At 51.1% G+C, this 24,138-nt stretch overlaps 1 protein-coding gene across 1 annotated transcript; it reads right to left on the bottom strand.

Moving 5' to 3' along the window:
* Positions 1–4,089: 4,089 nt before the first annotated feature.
* IL12A (interleukin 12A) lies at positions 4,090–11,987 on the bottom strand (the record flags this gene model as incomplete). Its single annotated transcript, XM_082487201.1, has 6 exons — positions 4,090–4,260; positions 5,171–5,275; positions 5,379–5,420; positions 5,539–5,646; positions 7,010–7,288; positions 11,835–11,987. 6 exons carry the CDS (start codon positions 11,985–11,987, stop codon positions 4,090–4,092), a joined length of 858 nt encoding a protein of 285 aa, XP_082343327.1.
* Between the last annotated feature and the right edge of the window lie 12,151 nt (positions 11,988–24,138).

Here is a 24,138-nt window from a genome sequence, read left to right as displayed (position 1 = left end):
AAGAGCCCACCCTTTGCAGCAGCCAGCGTGTAATCAGGTGTAGTCTTCTTCACGAGCCAGGCTTCCTAGTCCTTCAGGTGCTCTTCTCCAGCGCTTGGCTCTGCCCTCGCTGGGTAATCTGAATGATAAGATCGCCTTCATCGTATGTCCCCGGCCACGCACAGAACTCGCAGCGGCATTTAGTTACCGGTTTAATGACAAGAGCAACGTTCAGTCAGATTTTTTTGTTCCGTGTCTTTTCAGATGGAATCGAAGCAAAAACCTTAACTGACCAACAGCTGATGGTGGTCGCGAAGTTGTTTGGGAGGCAGTGGAGAGAAATTGCCATTGAGTGTCTTCAGATGGAAATGAAAGACATTGAGCAGATCCAGGCGACGGAAGATGAAGTTAATATGCAAAAATTTCTGGTGTTAAGCAAGTGGAGGGACAGAGAACAAAGCAACGGCACTGCAGAGGCTTTGTACAGAAGTCTCCACGAAAAAGCGCCCTACGAGATCCTGCAAGCCCTACAAGGTAGCGCCTTCCCTCCGGATTTATTTAATCTCCTCAGTGTGTTTCAGATGTATTTTAAGAATTCGCGTCGGAGTTTACCATATACCGACTACATGTTTTACTGCCTAGGTCAAAATTGTCTCCATTCTGATATTAATAATGACTTTCTTTCTTGTGGCATTTTCATACTTCCTTTCGGAAACTGGTATAAAATGAATGATTTTATTTTTTTTTTTTGTTGCGCTGACCGTGTGGAGTGCTGGGTGCGCCGCCTGGCTGCCGCGGCCAAACCAGTCAGCGCTATGTACCCAAACCAATTCTTGGTTCTCTCAGGGAGTCCAAAGAAGAGATGTTTGGGTCTTTACTCTTATGTATTTTAGGAACGGGTAATTAACAGCTTCCCCTGACGGATGACTTAGCGGTTCGGTCCCGCGGACCCGCATGTGTATGTATTTCCTTACAGCCCATGGGCGCTCCCACTGATTTCTGGGGGGCGCCTTATGTTCGGTTCACCTTGTGCGAACCAAAGCTGTTCGGTGGGCTGAGAACTCAGCCAGCCAAGGGGAACCTTTCTCAAAAACTAAAAATATATATATATATATATATTTTTTTTTTTTTCTGAAACAGGCAAAACTCTGTTCTTTCTTAATTCTCCCTAAACGTGGCTGCTCGCGCTCCCACGCTCACCCCACCCTCGCAGACCTGTCTGTGCCATAGCCACGTGCTGTGTGATAGGTTTTTAATACATTTATCCTTAAATTTGAATATTGCGGTAACTTGTAGACATCAGATAACGTGCGTGTGTTCGTGCCCGTTCCTTTCCTCAGGTTTCTCAGGGCGGTGCTGAGCTGGTGAAGCCGCGGCCAGAAGGAGCGCGGTGGGAGCGGAGCATCTCCGGCCGCTTCCCCGGGATCTCGCTGGGGTTGGGGAAGGCAGATGAGAGGCATCACCCTTCAGCGGACTGTTTCGGCAGCATCTTCCACAAGAAACGTGGATGAAATTTGAGGCGGCGGTAAGCACACGTAAGGCTTTCGGGAGCGATTCCTCCCGCGCTGGATGCCGGCGTCGCGGCCGGGAGCGCTGGGTGGGCTTCAACGGCCGGAGAAACCCACCGCCGCCACCCGGCTTTGTCTCCTCTGAGCCGGTCCTAAAAGACAGCAACACTGGAAGAAACCAGTTTACCTTGTTCAGGTATAGGATTGTTATCCGGAAACGTTTTTATTTACATCAGGGAAAGAAAGGGAGAAAAGTTCTGCGGAAACTTTCATCCCCTTAAAGAAAAAAAAAAAAAAAAAAAAAATGGAACTGCCAAAATCATGAGGTACGTTGTATTTCTCACGGGCGCCCAAGATCAGGGAGGAATAATCCTAAACTTGCAGATAAATTCCTTTGCATAATCACTGTAAATATGCATAATTACTGTATATATTTGTGTACACTTGTGTACATTGTTAAGCTGTGCCTCTGTTTTCTAAAAACCCGAAGACTGGTTTCACGGGAGCACCACTATTAACTCCAGGCAGCTTTGAATTTTCCCTGGGAATTTCTTCTTTGCTCTTTTCTGTATAGTCTGTCTCAATTTTTATGAGATATTTTTTTATGTTGTGTAAATTTTTTTTGTATTGTAAATTTTTTTGTACTTTTTTTTTTTTTTTACTTGATTAATTTTAACTTGAATAGAATTAGGTGCTTAAATGAAAATGGGAGAAGCCAAAAATCTCGGTCACTCTGTCGGCAATGCACGTACTACAGAATTGGAAAAGATTTGGAAATAATGTTCTTTGCGGAAGAGACCGGCGACGCGATACAGGAGATTGTCCTGTTTCTAAAGATGCGTGATTCTTTTGATCGTCTTCCTCTGCGTATGTTTATGAAAGAAAAAGCATACTTTTAAAAAATAAGGATTAAAAAGGAAACATTTACACTATTTACGTATGATTTTTGATTTGATTTTATTTATTTTTTTTTTTTTTAATTTTAGCTATTGGATGGAATGTTGCAAAGTTGCGGTATGTCGTGGGTCATCTTTCCAGCCCTCATTGCTCCTCTGCTACGTGTGTCCCAGGGGGTGGCCGAGGAAAAGGGCTGTGTTGGTGCCCGGGACCTCGTGGGCTCTTCTGCCGATGGGGCTTTTAAGGGGGGAAAAAAAGCTGTGGGAGGCAGGAAGGCTCCCGTGGGACTTTCCATCCATCCCCAGGCAGAGCCGCCCCTGGCTCTTCTCTGTGGGACAAGTGAGGAGGAATTGCCATCAGGGGGATCTTTAAGATACTCGTTAAAACCCAAAGTTCTAATAGGACCCTCTGATCAGAAGCAGAAATCAGTAAATCTAAGCTGGAAATAAGATGCTTATTTGTGCTAATGAGGGTAACCGGATAGCGCAGCACAGGATCAAAAGAGACGATAACGTCTTCAACCTTCAGGGTCTATAAATCAAAATAAGGAAGCTTTTTTTTTTTTTTTAAAAAAAAAAGTATATTCTGTTTCTGTGGTCTTCCGTTTGGCTTTGCTCGGTTCTTGTAGGCAGAAGGAATTAAAACATTATAGTTGCATCACGGCGCCGCAGCGTGAGGCTGCTGTTGCCTTACAACGTGGCCTACGGTGCGGTTGGTCTGCGGGAGGAGGGACCCACCGCTCTGCTTCAAGCGGTGGGAGTTTACGAGATTGTCACGCTTACAAGACCGTAATGTTTACAAGATTATAACGTTTATAAGGTTACATCATCATTTTTCTAAGATGACGCGTTAAGGGCTGGTGTGGTGCGGAGGTAACGCCGACGCCTGGGGAATCGGGGAGAGGGTGGGGATGGCAGCTGTCCCTCGGACAGAGCAGGGGGTCCCACCAGCCCCTTGGCCTCGAAGGGGGATGCTCGGGGGGTCCCCAAAGAGATGGGGGGGGGCAGAGCTTAGAGAAACCAAGCGAGGGGAAGAGAGCTGAAGAGCAAAGGGCCGGCGATGAGGGGCAGCGGAGGCAGCGTGGGACACGGCCAGAGCCACCGCTCGGGCGAGGGCAGAGCCGCGGGTTGCTCTGAGTGCTCAGCCTGAGAGAAAAGCCACGAGAAACACGCCTGAGGTAAGTAAGTAGCGGGAAAGAGGAGTTTAAAATACGACGCCAGTGCTGAGTGTTACTATGGTACACCTTTACAGGCCAGCCATATTCAAAGTATTTTAAAAGTATTCGTGTTATGTCTTAAGGAAGAAGAAAAGTCACCACAATTTTTATGCAAACTCTAATTTTATTAGGCAATAAATAGAATAAATAAGGAATATCATCATAAGTGAGTTGATTATTATAAATACGTTTCAATTTCTGAATAAATAAAACCGTTTAAGACAAATCACAGTTGAGTGTTCAGTGGTTTGAGAACATGTTGGTACTACGACGTAGCTTATTTTCTAGAAATCTAGTTGTTTAACGTGATAGCTTAAAAGGCACTGACAACAGCTCGCTAAAACGTCATGTAAAAGAAACTCTGTGAAATATTACGTGCTAGGTTCCTTAAAAGCCCCTAACCACCTCGCAGGCTATTGACCCCATTATTTTTTTCTCCGGAACATCCTTAGGTCAAATTTACAGCCGCAGCGCCGGAGGGCTGGGCGCTTACATCGAGCTCTCCGGAGAGGTCAGGTAGTTCATCACCCTGTTGATAGTGACCGTGCGGATTCGGAAGGCGTGAAGGATGCTGCAGAGCCTCATCCGCGCCTTGAAGGAGGTGAGCCCCGCGCCTGCCGGGGGCTGCGGCACGCTGCTGCCGCCGCCGGTTTTCAGCGCCTGGGAAGAGGTAGGGACGTTAAAAACCATCAGCAGGAAGTGGCTAAAACAAAAACCTCTCTAGATTTTTTTTTTTTTTTTTTTTCACCCCCTGAGCGATAAAGGAGAAGACTTGGAAACGAGACTGTATTCTCATAAATGACAAATTGGAAATATTTAGTTATATAGTTAATAGATTATTATTATAATTGATATGTAATAGTAAACCAGCTGTACTTTCCTCGAGATAAAAATGTCCATTCCCGCACAAAGGTTCTTTCTGCCTAGGAATAAAGATGCTTTTTTAATAATAAGCCTACAGCCAGCTGTGTCCGGCCACCCCTTCGACTGAGCTCACCCACCAGTGGCTGAAACCTCCAGGCTATCGCGAGATGAGATGCTGTGTCAATCCAAAGGCGATTAACTTTTTTTTTTTTTTTTTAATGAGCTTTTGTTAAACAAGTTTTTATTCCCTCTACTCACTAATAATATTTCTCAAAGTTCAGTACACCCTATGTCATATTCGGTATACCAGGTGGATTATATTATATTTATATATTGGAAGAGAAATGGAGCTACGTCCCTTTTACTCCATCTTTTATTCTATTTCTGAGTTCTCTGAGGAACAGGCAGCGAATCCTGTACCCCATCTCCTTGCGAGAGCGGAGCAGCGTGAAAGAAGGAGGGCTGTTACGGAGCCATACAGCCCAGTCCTGACGCGTTGGCCCTATCAGCAAGGCAAAAATATCAAGTGTGCCACACACAATTCATAAGAAACAAGTCCCTTCTAGGCAACACAGTAACAGGCAATTTTTGAATGACCAGATTAAAGAGAGGTCACTATTTGACTGACTGCGGGATGGAACACACTGGGTTAAAAACTCTGGTTTAAGACAGAAATAATAGAAAGGAAGGAGGCGGAAATACTTACTTTCATCATTTCATCAATAGTTGCCAGCACCTTTTGATCATTGAAGTTCCTCAGCTCTGCCCTGTAGGCGTTCAGATCCTCGTAGATGCCCTGCAGGCATTTGCTCTGCAAAAGGCAGAATTATTAGGACGTGCGGGGATCTGTCGTTACACGCTTTAAACGTACAACGGGCAAAAGAAGGGGTTCTTTGGGGAAACTTGCAATTTACCGTATCAAAAGTAGATCTTTCCAGTGCTGGACAGTTTCCAGTCTGCAAATTAAAGAAGAAATGAGACAGGGTGATTTTGTGGAAGTGTGAATTACACAGCTGCTGCGTGAGAATATGATGCTGAAACTGGAGATATATATATATATGTATGTATTTTTACCCCTGGATCCTCAGATGTACAAGCTTTTATCGTGTTGATTTGATTCTTCGTGATATCTTCAAGATCAACCTCTTCAAGGGTGCATTCAAATCCCAGGGTGCCGAGCTCCTGCGTTAAAAAGGGAATAAAAAAGGGTCATTGACTCAGCTTCACGGTACCGTGTATATATATGTAAATACGCACAATTATAAGCGGTGTGTCACAGCTGTCTGCGCTTAGCTGAATCCTAGGAATGAGGCTGTGTGAAGACTGTGGTTAAGTACAAAAGCTGGAAAATAGACTAAGTCTGAAATTCATGTGGCGGTTGTGTGTAATGGGAATAAGCTCAGGCTTTGCACAGATTTGGTTTATATGTTGTTGCTAATTGCACTGCCTCCGTTACTTTAAATTATTCTCTCAGACATCAAATCTATTGAGAGCTTTATGTCGCTATAGTTTTAAATGTAAAGTATCTCTTAGAAAGTGAAAAATAACTAATACCATCCGCACAGGCATTTAACAGTGCTCACTGACCCACTGCAAGTGTGGGAACAATGCACCTATTTAGTGGTGGGGGGTTCTGCGGTTCTCTGAGATGAAGCTTGCAACAATAACAGGGAATTTTACCCAAAAAAAAAAAAAAAAAAAAAAGTCCCCTTGGCATTACTGACAGGGAGCTTTAGTGTGGAAAGATGCTACAGCAGCAAACCAACGACACCAGGAACAACATGTGAACACAAGGGCAAAGTCAGGAGCAGGTATTTCCTGAGCCAGCTCTGCAGTGAACTTGGAGAAAACGTGTTCAAAAATGAGAGCGCTCAAATCAGCTGCTGCTGCTGTGCTGCCAGTGCCACTAGCGGTGAGTGTGCTCCTGTGGGGGTGGGTGAACAAGGGTTGAGAAAGGCACCTGAGCAAATCCCCATCCAAAAGGGCTGGTGAGGGGAGGCACGAGAGCAGAGATCAGGTATAGAGTCTTAAAGAGAGTCGGTAGAGAGCATCCACCCTCCTGTGTACCCTGAGCGACTCATCGCTGCCTGGCTCTGCACCCTCACCAACCCATCACCTCCTGCCTGGGTACCACCGCTGCCCTCCCGGCTTCCATCACCGTCCCATCACTGCCCACCTGGCTACCCTCACTACCCATCTAGGTACCGTCACTGCCCATCACTGCCCTCCTGGGTACCCTCACCATCCCATCACCTCCTGCCTGGGTACCACCACTGCCCCATCACTGCCTGGCTAGGTACCCTCACCGTCCCATCAACTGCTCTCCTGGGTACCCTCACCAACCCACCACCTCTTGCCTAGTACCATCACCGCCCATCTGGGTACCGCCACTGCCTCCCGGCTTCCATCACTGTCCCATCACCGCCCATCTGGGTACCGCCACTGCCCTCCCGGCTTCCATCACTGTCCCATCACCGCCTGCCCATGTCCCCTCCCCAACCCGCCTCCCCCCCAGCCCCGTGCCCCCCCGTGCCCCCCCGCAGACCTTCAGCCGGTGGAGGGAGGCGTTGGCGGCCGCCAGCAGCTCCCGGGAGCGGCTCAGCCCCTCGTCGAGGCGGTGGCGGGGAGGGGGCGGCGGCGGCAGCCCCCGGGCGGGGGTCGGCAGGACCAGAGCCAGGCAGAGGGGCAGCAGCAGCGCCCGGGGGCCGCCCCGCTGCCTGCGGCCCCCCACCGCCGCGCTGCCGCCGCTGCCCGCGCTGCCGCCGCGGCCGCGCTGCCGCTGCATCCTGCTGCCCGGGGTGGGGTGGAGGGGGATAGAGCGGTGCTGGGACCGGCGGGACGGGGCCGGCTTTTATGGGGGACAGTAAGAGCGGGAGTTCCCCTTCTTCTCCTTTCTTTTCCAGCAGCCCCGGCAGCCGGGGGGCTGCCAGCACTCATCCCGAGAGCGGCCCCCGGGAATCCCGGCACCGCCGGGTGGGCGGAGGGGAAGGGGAGGGGGGGACGGGGACCGGGGACCGATCCGGAGCTTCTGCTCCGGGGGGTCTCTGCCGGCGGCTGAGCCTGGCCGAGGGTGCTGCGGGGCAGATCTGGGAGCTGGCGGGGGCTGGAAGTCCTTTTCTCGGGAATATTCGCTTCGCGCGCAGCGGGCAGCGAGCTGGGAGAAAAACATGAATTTCTAAAAGTATGCGTGCGACACGTAGATAAGCTTTTCCATTTCCTTTCTTTCTTGTTAAAAACTAAAATGGTGAGATGTTGTCCCCGTTTCAGCTGGGATAGAGTTCATTTTCTTCCTAGTGGCTGCGGTGTCTTGGATTTAGTATGGGAAGAATGTTGACAACACGTATTGTTTTACCTGTAGCTAAGTAATGCTTATATTAAGCGAAGGACTTTTGAAGCTTACCGTAGAAGCTGAGAGGGAACTCAGACAGGGCAGGCTGGCCAAAGGAATACTCCGTAGCACAGATGTCACGCTCACTACATAAATGGAGGTTGGCTGGGGGGCAGGAATCCGTGAGCGCTGCTTGGAATGGGCTGGGCAGCCGCTCCTCGGGTGGTGGGAGCAATGTGTGTTACATCACTTTATTTCGTATATTCTCTTACCATTATTACTATTTTTTTCCCTTCTGGTTACTTTTCTATTAAACTGTCTTTATCTCAGCCCATGAGGTTTTTTTTCCCTCCTTTTCTTCCTCTTCTCCCTATTCTACTACGGGGGGTTGAGGCGGGGGGGAGCGAGCGAGCGAGCGAGCGAGCGGCTGCGTGGTGCTAGTTGCTGGCGGGGGTTAAACCATGACAGATGTTATTAACGAAAATTCATAAAAACCTGCCTGGAAACTTGCTTTTTGCTGATCTGCTTGGTATAATCACCGGATATTTCAATATTAATTCATATGGCACGTGGCCGTTCTTATCCCGGCCAAAAGGCTGTAGAATACTTTTCTGTCCGTCAGGTCTGCTGTGAAGTCAATGGGAGTTTTGCTGTCGACTCGGAAGGGAGCAGGATGAATCAAGAGTTTTATATTGCATTTTCAGATTCTTTTTATTTTAATTGACATCTTGTTTCCCATAAGAAGGTTGTGGTGTGTCTAGAGACTTACTTTGCTAGAACACCAGCACTGCATAATTTTCCAATTTCACGGTGTGTTTTCCGTTTCTGCGCTAGTCATTAGGCTGTGGGCTGTGGTTTTACTCTTGTGTAGGAGACTTTTTTTTTTTCTGACACAGAAGTGAAAGAGACCTTCGGCATAAGCCTACATGTGTGTTCTTGAAAAGGCATTGGTTCGGCTTTCCAGGTTTCTTTGCCCAATGCTCCGTCATAGCGGTGCCCCCAGCAGCAGGGCGTGAGGTTTCTCTTCAAGAGGGGCACTGGTGCACAACTTGGACAACAGCTTCTGGTTTATGGCACTCCTGTGCTGCCCTTAGGCATGTACTGGGATATTAGTTAGGGTTCTTTGTCTGAAAGGAGGGATATTTAGCTCAAATACCTTCAGAGGTCTTTGAACGCAGCTGCTATTCAATGGGCATTGTGCAGAGAACAATTATCTCAAGGGAAGCTGTGCTTGGAGGTGCCACTTCTCAATGGTCTCATGGGACAGGAGAGAGGACTTTCCTTCCTGCTGCTGAGTCCCAGCTCCTGGAGGGATTTCTTTGTGACCCGAGGCAGTGAGATGGGGGAAAAATTGAGGCTAGAGGATGTCCAACACGGGCTGTGGAAAGCTGGTTGGGGTGGCAAGAGCATCTTCCTGGAGAACTTCACCTCCAAAGGTCCCCCCAGCAGCCCCCAGCCATGGGGGACTGACATATACAGGCTACGCAAGTAGGACAGCCATACATGTAGGACACTCCTGATTCCCTTTTATGCAAAACCTTGAGCTATATTTTGCTTTCTTCATATGGTTTCTTTCATGATATATGTCTCACAGGTAATTTGCGAGGAACATCCTGGTGTGGCACAGGTGCTCCCCAAAGCAGAAATTCTTGGTCAATGCTCCCTCGGCCCAACGGTTAGAGAATATATTACTGAAACATGGGGTGGGTTTAATTTGCCGATAAAATGGAATATATCCTAATAGCGGCGCGTATATTTTTTCCTGGTAGAAGAAGAAATAATTGAAAGTTGTTACATTTGCTGTTTTAGAAATGGGAAGGTTTTTCTCAATTATCTGTAAAGAACCATGCCCGAATGATACCGTTGTCACCACTCATTTATTTTCCTGATTTCGTGTGAAACTGAAGTCCTCGCCATGCCGCGCTGCTGAAGATCCTCGTACACCTGCTGCAGGGTCAGAGGTGATAAATCCAGAGACCTGTTGAAGCTCCATCACTTGTAATCCCACTCTGCAGACTCAAATCTCCCCCCTGGAGCAGCAATCCCGTGTGTGTTGTGGTGAGGGTCACTGGGGCAGATGCTGAACACAGGGGTTGTACTGATTTGGATGGGTGGTGAGTTGAGCTTGGCCATTTTCTGCTCCTTTTGCCCGATTTGTACCACATCTGTATTCTCTGCCTGGCTGCACTTATGTTTCGGCCAGGGACAGTGCAAGCGTACCCTTGCGTAAAGCACTTTTTATTTTGATTCGGGAATAATTACAGACCTCTGGGCTGGGCTTTGATGTTCCTTTGTGATTATATACAGCCTAACATCTAACATTAATATTATTTTGGCGAGTCAGATTTAATAATATTTTCTATGTCAGCAGCATCCGAAAGCGACCGGCAAGTTCTTTTGAAACTGAAGAATCCGTGTCCTTTTTATTGCATAGCGTGTCCTGAGCTCAGGTACCCATCTCATCAGGCAAAAGAAGGATTAGACCGGTGGAGTGATGCTTTTGTTATTAAAGCAACAAAGATCGGGGTATATCATGTACGCATTTAGAGATAGAGTGTGGTAATTGCATACTATAGTCTATTAAAACTGTTAGAAGATGTATGAGTTTACACGAGAAAATGTAATTCCACTGGCTTTATTTCAACCATAAATTGCTCTTGCTGAAATTAACCTCCAGAGAAAAATAAGAACCATTCTGGGTCTGGCTATAAACCGGTAACATTATTGTAGTCAAAACTGGATGAAACTCCGCTCTTGGCTATGCTGCGCTCAACCAAAGCAATACTTAAAAATCCTATTTGAAAAAGAAAGGAAAAACAATAATAATAAAGAAACCCAATTAAAAAAAAAACCAAAACCCCCAACCCCCTCAGCTCAGTTTGGTTTTGAGGACTGTATATGCGAGCGATGACAAATAGGATCTTCTCCAGCCACGCTGTTCTAAAAAACCGGGAGGTTCCTGGAACTGCGCGCTGACACGGGGCGCTGGGGCGCTAACCTTTTGTTTCGGTCTTGGCTTGCCTCCTCTCCCCTCTTACGAAAAGCAGTCTCATTTTTGTCCTCATGGTTGCTCGCAAAGTCCGAGCTAAACGAAGACCACCTTGATCTCGGAGTCAGCGACCTATGAAGAGCCACGAAGCTACGTACGAAGAGCCATCACGCCCTGTCCTCTCCCTCATCAGCTGTGCGCTGCGGTGAAATGGGGGGTGAGGGTTATTTCCTAAGTGGGTCTTCCGTTGCGTGGTGTTACTTCTCCTCTAACCCGTCCAATTATGTGAATTTTCTTCGTTAGCAGGTCACCTCCCGAACCCTTTGTGAAGGTCATGTAGCAGCTTGTAGCACATCTTCAATGGGAAGAGATGTGTTATTTGTAGGAGAGTCCTATTGCCCGTAATTATAATTATATATAATTACGCAAGAATTATATATATATAAAATCATGCAAGAATTATATATATATATAAATTAAAGCTGCAGTATGATTATATCACAGCTAGGCTGACAGTTAATTGTGGATAGTTGCTACATAAAAAGAACTGCAAAATGTTGCGTGGAATAAGATTTCTGGATGCTTCAGTAAATAAACCTATTTTTTATACTATATACCGCTCTCAGAATATATGGAGGGTTGATCATGGATCATTTTTTTTGCTCCTGGATAATTTTTTCGGGAGATCCAGGGTCAGATATCTCACCAAAATAGCCTCACTGCCAGAAGCGTTGCTTCTGATTTGTGTCGGGAGCCGATGGCTCCGTCAAACGGGAAAGCAAAGACGTGAAACTTGCCTGGTGTTTTTTTGGCTGTCGGTGCTTATTCATTGAGGAATCCCCTGAAATACGTAACCCTGAGCGTCTGCTGGAGTTTCATTGATTTGAAAGCTAAAGTCACAGAATTAAATGTTATTTCTGAGTCAGAGTGGCTTTCCTGAACCCGCAGTCAGAGTGCCCAAACCCATAAGCTCCTGGGCGTTAATCACCTGCGTCTCCTGGCTCTTCTCTCTTCCAGAGTTTGTGCGGTTTTCCCCGGGACCCTGCCGCGTACCGCAGCATCTCTGCTCTTCACTGACGGTCTCTGGCCGACGGCTTTCAGGTGGCAGCCTAGCAGCTCTGTGTCCTTAGGTGGCCAGCCGGACTGGGGACCCCCAAATCCAGCGGGTGTTATTTGCAGGCTCCGCTCCAAAGCTCGAATCCGCATGCCAATGAACAAGCCCAGGAAGGAAAGGCATGGAGCGGGTGGTGACCCCACCGTAGCTCCCTAAAAAGCTCACAGGTATTTGGAATGGTTATGTTTTGAGCAGGTAACTTCTCACACTGAAAGGGGAGGATTGTTGGAAGAGCATCGCGGAACATGGGGGAAAGGAAGGGTTTTTTCTGAGTCAATGTATGCCTGAGATAAGACAAGAGTTATGCTTTCTTATTCCCAATTTTTCTCAGCATCTCTTTCAATTGAATCTAGGACCTGATTTTTTTTTCCCCCATCGTCAGCCAGCTGTTTTGGCTGCAAGGTTAACTGCAAAGCTTTCTGTTAAAGGAACATTAACCCCAATCTCAGCATTGTCACTCTTAAGGGATCGCTGTACTTCGGTCGTGATGCTTTACAGAAAATAAGAGATGTGGGGATGCTCCAGGAGCCCTTACCCGCAGAAACAGGGTCGGTGATGCGGGTAGACCTCTCCGTCAACCCTGTGGGGTTTGTTTTAAAGATTTATGACATTAATAGAAATAAAAAGCTCCTGTGAGGATGTTCACGGGGCTGGATGGTGCTGCAGTGCGGAGGGGCAGGGAGGGGTGGCCACCATGGGCTGGGGCACGGCGTTCACCCCCTGATCCCTCCATCAGAGCAGTGGTCACCGTGGGACACCAGGAACCCCACGAGATCTTCCTTCGTCTCCTTTTCTTCGGTGCCGCCCCAGCCCTGAAAACACCCGGGTGAGTAATGGGACTGGTGCTAGTGGTGCCAGTGGTTTCGTGTGCGGGGCGGGAGCGCTGGGCTCTGCTGAGCACAGCGCTGCCAGCACTTTCAGCGGTCCCTCTTTCACTCTCGCTTTCTGTTTTTGTCACTGCAGGATTTCTCATCTCCGGGTGCTTTTTTTTTTTTTTTTTTTTTTCCCCCTGTTCTTTCATCCATCCCTTTTATCTCCTGTCTGCGGGTGCAAAAGCTCTCGCGGGCTCAAATGCTGCGGCTCTGAGCTGAGGGGCAGGCGGGGGGGACGGCTGCGGTGGGGAAAGGGGTGACTGTAGTTTTGCTCTCTTCTTGCTGGTTTTGTGTTTGCCGTCTCGCCTGGCAGTGGTCTTGCACCTGGGGAAAAAAAAAAGAGCGTTGATATTAGTTGATCGGGAGATGCATCCGCGCAATGGTTTTTTTTGCATTTCTTTGGCGCAACGTGATGGTCTGAATCACATTAATGATGGATTCAACCCTTCGCCCCGTCCTGAAGGAGCGGGATGGGGAAAGTGTCCATGCTTTTGGTGCTGAGCCAGCTGATGATTCAATACCCGAGAACACTTACTGAGATGCACAGGTCAGAGTCTCGAGTGCGTGGGGATACCCGCAGAGCTGCTGCCGTGATTCATGTGCAGAGCATTCCCCGATGAGAGAGGGAACCGAGCTCCAGTCCCAAGAACACTTATTTGGTGGGAGATATTCAAGCGACTGACCCCCCCCGGGGAATGCTCTGCCCAGGATTTTGCACCGGGGCGAAGCACGCTGCGATGTGCCGTACGGGAGGGAGGGAGCGCATCGCTGGATCCCCACTCCGCTCCTCTGGGTCGAGCGCTCCCCTGGCAGAGAGTTTCTATATAGGGACATATTTAATTTATTTTTTTTATATACCTTGGTGAGCATAAAAAAGGAAAAATGCAGCCCCAGTGAAACGAAGGCCTGACTGAAAGGAGATTATAGCCCTTAGGGCTCTGTGGGAAAGGTGGGAAAGGGACCAGTTGTTTCCACTAAAACGATTAGTAGAAGAAAATGCAGTCTCTCCGTGGGCAAAACCCAGCACTTGGGGCATCGCAGGGTGGTATTTTGTCTGCCAGGCGCAGGCAGCATGTGCTGCAGGGACAGGCAGGGACATCCTGGACCCTGCAAAGGTCACTAGGAGGGACCGGAGCCGCCGGTGTTCTTGCGGGAGCAAAGACTCCACATGTGAATAGAGCGTAAGGTACGGATGGCACGTGTGAGCAAGTGCCGTTTGACTTCCAGTTTTCCCTACCACAAATAGGTTGAATACTTATACTCCTCATTAGGCCAATGATTATTCATATTTTAGCTGATCCCAGAGATTAAGTCCCAGGAGGTCGGATAAGGGCAGGCTCTGCTGGTAACACATACTGGAAACTAGAGGCTTTTTGTCCAAGTTACTTGAGGAAAAAAGAGCACCCAGCTCATGCGTGCTTGTAGGTTCTCAGGACAAATGATGCTCTGTGTGAGCAGTGATTCCTGAAGAAACACTATGGAAGTACACAGACTAATTTTCTTGCTCCATTTGATAAATCTGTGGGGAAGGCGACCACCTCGCAAGCAAAGCAGCCTTCGGCTCTTAAAATCATCATGAATGAGTACCTTAAAGATATTTGCAGCAGTTGCTCTGATATCAAATTATAGCTTGCCTCCTCCTCGGAAAGGAAAGGGGAAGGACTGCAAAAGCACATGGATCAGGGGTTCAAGGGCACGGGGCGGCAGCTCTCCCGCCGCACAGGGAAGCGGGGCTTTGCCGTGCCCGTACAGAGAGGCTGGGATGCATTAAACAGGTTTGAATCCTTACAAACGCCATGGAAAAGCCATCACAGAAAAAGCTTTTTCATTTCATAAAGAACTGGCTGGCTGGTCACACTCAAAATGTTGCGGTCAACGGCTCGATGTCCAAGTGGAGAGCAGTGACGAGTGGTGTTCTTCAGGGGTCAGTACTGGGGCCTGTACTGCTCAACATCCTTGTTGGTGACATGGACAGTGGGGTCGAGTGCACCCTCAGCAAGTTTGCCAACGACACCAAGCTGTTTGGCGAGGTAGACACGCTGAAGGGGAGGGATGCCATCCAGAGGGACCTGGACAGGCTGCAGAGGTGGGCCCAAGCCAACCTCATGCAGTTCAACAAGGCCAAGTGCAAGGTCCTACATCTGGGTTGGGGCAATGCCAAGCACAAATCCAGGCTGGGCAGGGAATGGCTGGAGAGCAGCCCTGAGGAGAAGGACCTGGGGCTGCTGATTGACGAGAAGCTCACCATGAGCCAGCAGTGTGCGATCGCAGCCCAAAAGGTCAACCATATCCTGGGCTCCATCAGCAGAAGTGTGGCCAGCGGGTCAAAGGAGGGGATTCTGCCCCTCTGCTCCACTCTCGTGAGACCCCACCTGCAGTACTGCATCCAGCTCTGGAGGCCCCAACAGAAGAAGGACATGGACCTGCTGGAGCGTGTCCAGAGGAGAGCCACGAGGGTGATCCAAGGGCTGGAGCACCTCTCCTACGAGGACAGGCTGAAAGAGTTGGGGCTGTTGAGCCTGGAGAAGAGAAGGCTCCGGGGAGATCTTCTTGCGGCCTTCCAGTCCCTAAAGGGGGCCTACAGGAGAGCTGGGGAAGGGCTTTTTACTGGGGCATGTAGTGATAGGACGAGGGGGAATGGCTTTAAACTGGAAGAGGGCAGGGTCAGATTGAACATTAGGAAGAAGTTTTTCACTGTGAGGGTGGTGAGGCACTGGCCCAGGTTGCCCAGAGAGGTTGTTGAGGCCCCATCCCTGGAGGTGTTCAAGGCCAGGATGGCCGTGGCCGTGGGCAACCTGGTGTAGTGGGAGGTGTCCCTGCTTATAGCAGGGGGGTTGGTACTCGATGATCTTCAAGGTCCCTTCCAACCTAAACCATTCTATGATTCTATGATTCTATGATTTAACTGCCACCAGTTGGGATGTGCGCCTCTCCGAGCACAGCTTTAATCCACTGCGGGTTTGGGGAGCCGGCTGGACACAGCCTGGGTGACTGAAGCCCCGCAGGGCTTGAGGGCTGTTTTTCTTCAGCTGGTTTCCACTAAATACGAATGAGGGACTCTTCGGTGGGCTAACACATCTGGCTGCATGCTTCAACATCGGCAAAGGAAAGCTGAGGGTAGCGAGTTCGGCGTTAGCCTTTGCACGCTCGGTGCCTCCCGCGGCGGATGTGCTGTGTGTGAGGATGGGCCGTGGCTGTAGCTCTGCCAACCGCCAGTGAGCAACAGCCAAATATCTGGGTCCCACAATTGACACTTAAGAGATTTAATTTGGGATTTTTTTTTTTTTTTTTTTTTAATGTCAGCATCGCAAATTCGGATTTCACCTTAAAATAATCAAAATAGAAATTTCTGGATTGGGTTTGATTTGAGCATGAAAGAAATGCCATGTTCCAACGGTTTGAAGCTGTATAATTATATATAAGCTATTTCCAGCTCTTTTCCCGAAGCTCGTGTGATTGCTGAGAGGAGCAGACTCCCCGTCGGGTCCCGGGAACCTGTGCACGTTGGCCCACGGCTGCCAGTGAGCGTGGAGAGCTGTGTTTTGGCCATGTGAAGAGAAAGCCAAAAATAAAGCCCCAGGGACAGCCGTGGGGTAGGTTGGGCTGTACTGTCCTGTTAGGCCGAATAATCCCTCATTTCCATGGGCTGGGGTGAGCACAGTGGTTCTGGCTCCACCGTGGAGCTCCGTGATGAGCACCTGGGGGTCATACGGGGACATGGGTGCTGCAGTGGTTGTGCTGTGGTTGGTGCCTGTTGTCACGGGCGGGTGTGCAGGAACCAGCTGTGGATGGGATGTTGATGGGGATGGGGATGGGGACGGGGATGTCTGGCACCCTGACACGTGTCACTGAGAGCCCTTCGTGAGGATCTGCTGCTTCACCGCAAGTTGAGGAGCAAGTGCTGCCCCGGGGAGGTTTCCCTGGTTGTGTTTGGCTTCATCTCAGCAGCGATGAGGCTTCATTTATCGCAGCCCCGTTAACGAGGGCGCTGAGGCAGAGTGGCACACAGAGCCCTCTCCCCTGAGAACCAGGAGGAGCAGCAGCTGTGGCACCCCACACCAGGGAGGAACTTAGAAAGAGGGATTTGGAGAGCCGTGAGCTATGCTCACACATACTGGATAATACTTCCCTTGAGGTCGTCTCATATTTGAACATCAGTTATCTCTCACCGGTGCTCGTGTGTCCCCTCATATGCACAGCTGGCTGGGCAATGTGTGCTACGAAGCCCTTACTGGCAGGGAGCAACGATTTGCAGCTAACCTGAAGAAGCTGCTGTTTACGCCTTTGTGGAGCCGTTGGGATCTCCAGGGCAAGGTCAGCCACCCAACCGCAGCTGGGCTCATCGCTTGAGATGTGCCGGCTGACATCTGGGTCCTCCTGTGCTGGAAGAGGAAGCTGCTGCTCGTAAAGAAACTTGCTGAGTACGTAGGTGTGGGACAGCCCTGTGTCCCATGGCGGGGAGGCTCTGGGGCTGGGCTCGGACGTCACCCTAAAGATATGCTGCGGAGGGAAATTGGTGTGCTGGGGACAGGGTCACAGCTGAGGTATAAGGTACAGCAGCTGCCGGGAAGAAGGGGGCTTGGACAGGGAGGAGCGGTGGCAACCGGGTGCTGCAAGGCTGGGCAAGGACCGGCAGAAGAGCTGGTACTTTCAAGTTGGGTATTTTCACAGAATCCCAGACTGGTGAGGGTTGGAAGGGCCCTCTGGAGCTCCCCCAGTGCCACCCCCCGCCACAGCAGGGGCACCTCCAGCAGTGGCACAGGACACCTCCAGGCGGGTTTGGAATGGCTCCAGAGGGGGAGACTCCCCCCCCTCTCTGGGCAGCTGTGCCAGTGCTCTGCCGCCCGCACAGGAGAGAAGTCCCTCCGTAGGTTCAGATGGAACTTCCTGTGCTCAAGTTTGTGCCCGTTCCCTCTTGTCCTGTCGTTGGGCACCACTGAAAAAATATCGTTCCCATCCCCCTGGCACCCTCCCTTTAAGGATTGATAAGCATTGATAAGATCCCCCCTCAGTCTTCTTTTTTTCTAGACTAAAAAGCCCCAGGTCCCTCAGCCTTTCCTCATCAGAAAGATGCCCCAATCCCCTCATCATTTCCTCCCAGACCAAGGCAGCACTGACTGCTCTGCGCGTCCCAGCACCAGCGCAGCCCCAGCTCACCAACCAGCCCGTTACTGCTAGCGTGTGGGACACGTAGTATGGAGAGAAGAAAATACATAGTAGTGTTATAAAGGAGTATTCAGCTGTCCCCAGGGATTTTTGATTAGAAAAAAAATTGACAATTTCATATTTTGCATCGAGTACGGAGAATTAAACGGGATGTCTTGAGAGCATGTGTGTTGGGCACTGTGAACTGTGATGGTCAGTCTTGTTTCCCCAAGATGGAGCTGAGTGTTGACAAATTCAAGCCTGAGGAAGAAGAAACCCCGTGTTTGCTGGGTGGATGGGGCCCGTGGCGCCTCCAGGTGCTGTCCTTCCCTTGGCGAAGGCACCCAGAGCCCCGAGGCTTCGTTTTAGCTCATGGCTACCTCCAGCTGCCGGCCATGCAAGGGCTTTACAGGAGACCCAAACCGTTTCCAAGTGGGCTGTGCTAAGCTGCGGGCTGCCGGTGCAACGTTGAACTCAAAGGCACCCCAAATATGATTGCACAACCTCTAGGCACGTCTTCCAACCCAAAACATCTGCTGCAGGCTCTTGACCTGTGCGCGGACATGGGGGCTGGTGTCCCTTTTCAGCTCAGACCTCATGTTCCAAGGCAGCAGGAAGGTGTAGGTCTGGCACAGTGGTGCGGATCCCTTCCCCACTCCTACAAATAAATCTCCAGGTGGTTCTGGAGCTTTGCAAAGTCCCTCACCAACTCTCATCCTTGCCCTGCGGGGGTCAGTCTCCTGCAGCCTTGACTGCAGCCATGGGTGCTGGTTACTCTGGCAAAACTCCCTGAATGTCCGATGGGAATTTTCCACACCAGTGCTTGTCCGGGGATGTCAGCCCTACCTCCACGGTGGGCTGAGGCCAACACCTGGGAAAATTCCTCCTCCCACAGCTCTGCCGGCAGTTTCACTGCAGGGCAGCGGAGGAGTGCTGAGCCAGCTGCCTGGAAACGGCTGCTGCCCGCAGGCTGTCAGCTCAGGAGATCCACGCGAAACCCTGCAATTCCCTTTTTTCATACAGCCGTAGCTATTTCACTTCTCTTTTGAAGGCATGTTTCTTCCCCAAGCGTGCTGTCGTTAGGAAGCCGTGGGGTAGGTGGCTACGCTGGTGACCGGCGCGGTGGCCAGGCTCTGCTGCCAGTCTTTCATGGCAGTCGCTCCATCGGCAGTCGAGCCAGTATCCTGATATGGCATCAAATACTCGAAGTCTAGGATTTGTGGGGTCTAGTTGGGGGGGCAGAGTCCAGTTGGAGGGCTGTAACGAGTGGTGTTCCCCAGGGGTCAGTACTGGGTGCAGTCTTGTTCAACACATACATCAACGACCTGGATGAGGGGACAGAGCTGGTGACACAAAGCTGGGAGGAGTGGCTGACACACCAGAAGGCTGTGCCGCCATCCAGCGAGACCTGGCCAGGCTGGAGAGTTGGGCAGAGAGGAACCCAATGAAGTTCAACGAGGGCAAGTGTAGGGTCCTGCACCGAGGGAGGAATAACCTCCCCCACCGGTGCAGGTTAAGGGTTGACCTGCTGGAGGCAGGATGCCCACGAGCCAGCAATGTGCCCTGCTGGCCAACAAGGCCAATAGCTTCCTGGGGGGCATCGAGAGAAGTGTGGCCAGTAGGTCGAGGTTATCCTCTTCCTTTACCCTGCCCTGGTGGGGCCGCATCTGGAGCACTGTGTCCAGTTCGGGGCTCCCCGGGTCAAGAAAGACAGGGAACTGCTGGAGAGGGTCCAGCAAAGGGCTACGGAGGTGATGAGGGGACTGGAGCATCTTTCTGATGAGGAAAGGCTGAGGGACTTGGGGCCTTTTAGTCTGGAGAAAAGAAGACTGAGGGGGGATCTTATCGATGCTTATCAATCCTTAAAGGGAGGGTGCCGGGGGGATGGGAACAATATTTTTTCAGTGGTGCCCAGTGACAGGACAAGAGGGAACAGGCACAAACTGGAGCACAGGAAGATCCATCTGAACCTGAGGAGGGACTTCTCTCCTGTGGGGGTGGCAGAGCACTGGCACAGCTGCCCAGAGGGGGGGTGTCTCCCACTCTGGAGCCATTCCAAACCCGCCTGGATGTGTCCTGTGCCACTGCTGGAGGTGCCCCTGCTGTGGCGGGGGGTGGCACTGGGGGAGCTCCAGAGGGCCCTTCCAACCCTGATCATCCTGTGATTCTGTGATTCTGTGCAGCGATGGACTAGAAGAAGCTGTGATGGGTCAGGGCCTTTTGCACCACTGAGAACGAGGATCACTTATTTTGCAACCATCCTTTTGTTCCCCTCCACAGTCAGGAGACTTTTAGAAATAATATTTCACCGCTAAGAAGGAGCTGATGGTTGATATAAGTGAAGAGGAAAGGGCTAATCCTACCGAGTGACCGAGGAAAGCCGCTTTAGCCCAAGACTTGGTACTTGCTGCCAAAGCACTCGGTGGCTTCGCTGCCGGTGGCCCTGCACGGCGTGCAGGATGTCCCCGGTCACCTCTGGGGCAGCAGCTGGAAGACGAAGGGTCCTGCACACATGGGTTTCGCTTTGCTTTACAATAAGAAGGAAGAGAAACTCCCCGGGAGCAGGCGTAAGCTTCTGCAGGGAAGCGATTGCGGACCGTAAGCCCCCCCCGATGGCTTTTCCTTGGGGATGCCCTCTGCGAGGCTGAGCCTCCCTCGGGGCTGCGCAAGGAAGCTTTTTGCTTTGAAGAGGTAAAAACTAGCTCCTTCGTGCTAATCGCCTTCCCTGGCAGCATTGCAAACAACCGGGAACGTGCTGGGAGCAGGGAGCTTGCAGGCAGCAAGCACGGGGTTGTGTCCCACCACCCCGACCCTTCTTGTCTGAAGCCACACATGACAATTCTCCTAAGTTGGTTAGTGCCTGGCCTTTAAAGGATCAAATAAGAAAACGCCGTGTGTATGCTCCGCCGTGGTTTTACATGCCCACAGTCTCCGCGTGCCTGGCGAGACGATGCGCAGCACACCCTGAGCTCTGCAAGATGATGCGCAGCATGTACCCCGAGCACGGAGAGATGATGCGCAGCACACCCCGAGCACGGAGAGACGATGCGCAGCACATCCCGAGCACAGCGAGATGATGCACAGCATGCACCCTGAGCACTGTGAGCACTGCTTCTCTGCGGCGAGCAGGGCATGGGGGGAGGGGGGGGTGTCACAAAAAAAAAAAAACGGGAGAAGAAAATAAAAGGGGAACCCAAGCCGCAAGGTTTGTTTGAGAGGAAGTGTGTGGCTCATAAAGCACATCTCTATTCCCAAGCGCTGATTTAACGTCAGCGGGACATTATCTCAGACATGAGAATGATTTTTTTTCTTTTTTTTTTTAGTGTAACATTTCACGCTTTTCAAGCACAGGTGAGTTTAGGACCAAGAGATGACTTAAAAAAATTAAGAAACATTATGGTGTGAGACCAGCTGGAGGCAGGCAAGGGAAAGCAAGCCGAATCTTCCCTGGGTGGGCAGGTATGGCTGGGGAAAGGGGTGTCGGAGGGGAGCGCGATGGGGACAGGACATGGCCCAAGGTCCTTTCCTGCCCAGCTACCCAGGCAGCATGCAAAAAACAAAAAACAAACAAAATGTTTCAACAGCTGAAAAAAACAACCTCCAAAATTGTTTCCAAGCTGCACGTCCCTTGCCCCGCTGGCCGGTAAGGCACGGCAGTGCCTGGGTCCCCCCGGGGTGAGGACCGGCCATGGGTGATGTGTGTGGGCAGTGAGTGCGGCTGCCCTCCCGTGATACCGGCACCGGAGCCCGGTGCTGTGCCGTGCCCGCCAGCCAGAGGAGACAACCACATCTGCAGGTGTTTATCAGCTCTGCAGCCGCCTTTTACATTTTTGCCCCCGTTCTGTGTTATATACATGTGTGCTGCTGGGGGCTCACCGATCTCTGGAAGCAGCATCTCCCCAGGCAGCAGGTAACGCTGGTGGATGTTTGCCCGTCCCACCGCCCGGCCAACGTACCCCTGCGCTTTCCTTCGGCTTTTCAGTCATTTTAATGTTTTTCATGTTTTTTTTTTTTTTTTTTTTTTTCATTTTTGATGTAGTGATAGGATGAGGGGGAATGGCTTCAAACTGGAAGAGGGGACATTTAGATGAGATATAAGGAAGAAATTCTTGACTGCGAGGGTGGTGAGGCATGGAGCTGTTGGAGCGGGGCCAGAGGAGGAGCTGCTGGGAGGGCTGGAGCCCCTCTGCTGGGAGGACAAGCTGGGAGAGGTGGGGGGGGTCAGCCTGGAGAAGAGAAGGCTCCGGGGAGACCTCAGCCCCTTCCAGTGCCTAAAGGGGCTCCAGGGGAGCTGGGGAGGGCCTCTGGATCAGGGAGGGGAGCCGTGGGACCAGGGGGAACGGTTTGACACTGAAAGAGGGGAGATTGAGATGAGATATCAGGAAGAAATTCTCTCCTGTGGGGGCGGTGAGCCCCTGGGGCAGGGTGCCCCGAGAAGCTGTGGCTGCCCCATCCCTGGGGGTGTTCAAGGCCGGGTTGGACGGGGCTGGGAGCAACCTGGGCTGGGGGGAGGTGTCCCTGCCCAGGGCAGGGGTGGCACTGGATGGCCTTTAAGGTCCCTTCCAACCCTGCGATTAAATGATTCTCCAAACAAACACAGTTTTTTTCCACCCACTATTATGGGCGAGGGGGTACCGGGCATGGGCACTGCTTCAGGCACCCGATGGTTGGGTGCTGAATCCCGGTCCTCAGGGTGGAACAGCGGCTGCTGTCATAACAGAAGCTGCTTATTACTGTCCCTGCTGAGCTCACCGCCCCCCCACTGCCTCAAAAGCAGCCTTCTGACTGAGAGCCCTCTTAGCATCCTTTGGGGAATTCGGCTCCGGGGTTACAGTACTGATACCGGGAGTCTCAAGTGGAACCGTGTAAATCATAGCATCACAGAATGGTTTAGGTTGGAAAGGACCTTGAAGATCATCATGTTCCAACCCCCTTGCCCTGGGCAGGGACACCTCCCACCAGCCCAGGTTGCCCAAGGCCACGTCCAGCCTGGCCTTGAACACCTCCAGGGATGGGGCCTCAACAACCTCTCTGGGCAACCTGTGCCAGTGCCTCACCACCCTCACAGTGAGAAACTTCTTCCTAATGTTCAATCTGACCCTGCCCTCTTCCAGTTTAAAGCCATTCCCCCTCGTCCTATCGCTACATGCCCCAGTAAAAAGCCCTTCCCCAGCTCTCCTGTAGGTCCCTTTAGGGACTGGAAGGCCGCAATAAGATCTCCCCGGAGCCTTCTCTTCTCCAGGCTCAACAGCCCCAACTCTCTCAGCCTCTCCTCATAGGAGAGGTGCTCCAGCCCTCGGATCATCCTCGTGGCTCTCCTCTAGACACTCTCCAGCAGGTCCGTGTCCTTCTTCTGTTGGGGCCTCCAGAGCTGGATGCAGTACTCCAGGTGGGGTCTCACGAGAGTGGAGCAGAGGGGCAGAACCCCCTGCTTTGACCCGCTGGCCACACTTCGGATGCAGCCCAGGATGCGGTTGGCCCATTCGTGGAAGAAAAATGTCCAAAAAAAAGAAAAAAAAAAAAAAAAAGAAAAAAAGGCAAGGCGGAACAAACCCCCCAAATTCTCCTCAAGGGGCTCCCCCAAATCCCCCACGCAGCGAGGAGCAGCTATTCCCCGTGCGTATACAGAATTAGCTGCAGCCAAGTGTGGCTGGTGCAGGGAGGGTGGCAGGCTGGGTGACGCGGGGAGCTCGTGGGACCCCCGTTCCCATCGCCCCCGGTGCGGCTGCAGGGCGGGTAGGGGTTTTCGCTGACTGCATCAGGTATTTTTGGTGGCTTCTAGTCTCGGGAGGTACTTTTCCCCTCGCACACAGTGAGCTGCGGGCAGCCTGCAGAAGGAAAGCACTGCCAAGTTCGGCATCCCACGTGAGATGGTTTATTTTCGGTGGGCAAAAGGGGAGGAAGAACTAAAAAGCCACCCTGAAGGATCCAGGAGTACTCAAAAAGTACCGCTACCCAGAAAGAAATAGGTGACAAAATACATATTGCCGGCGACAGGGCGGTAGCAGCAGCTCAGAAACCACGCAACACCTTTCTCTTTTAAAAATGTCATTTAATCCATTAATTCCACAGCATTGCCATCATACACACCAGCACGACACCTCGGTACATGGGACACGGAGCCAAGGAGATGCAGTTACCCAGAAACACGCTTTTTCTTAAAAAAAAAAAACCACAACACCCCAAAACAACAACAAAACCCAAACAAATAAAACCAACAACCCCC

The sequence above is a fragment of the Vanellus vanellus genome (assembly GCF_965231255.1).
Source record: "Vanellus vanellus genome assembly, chromosome: 8".
Taxonomy (NCBI): Eukaryota; Metazoa; Chordata; class Aves; order Charadriiformes; family Charadriidae; genus Vanellus; species Vanellus vanellus.
This window is presented reverse-complemented; position numbering and strand designations above follow the sequence as displayed.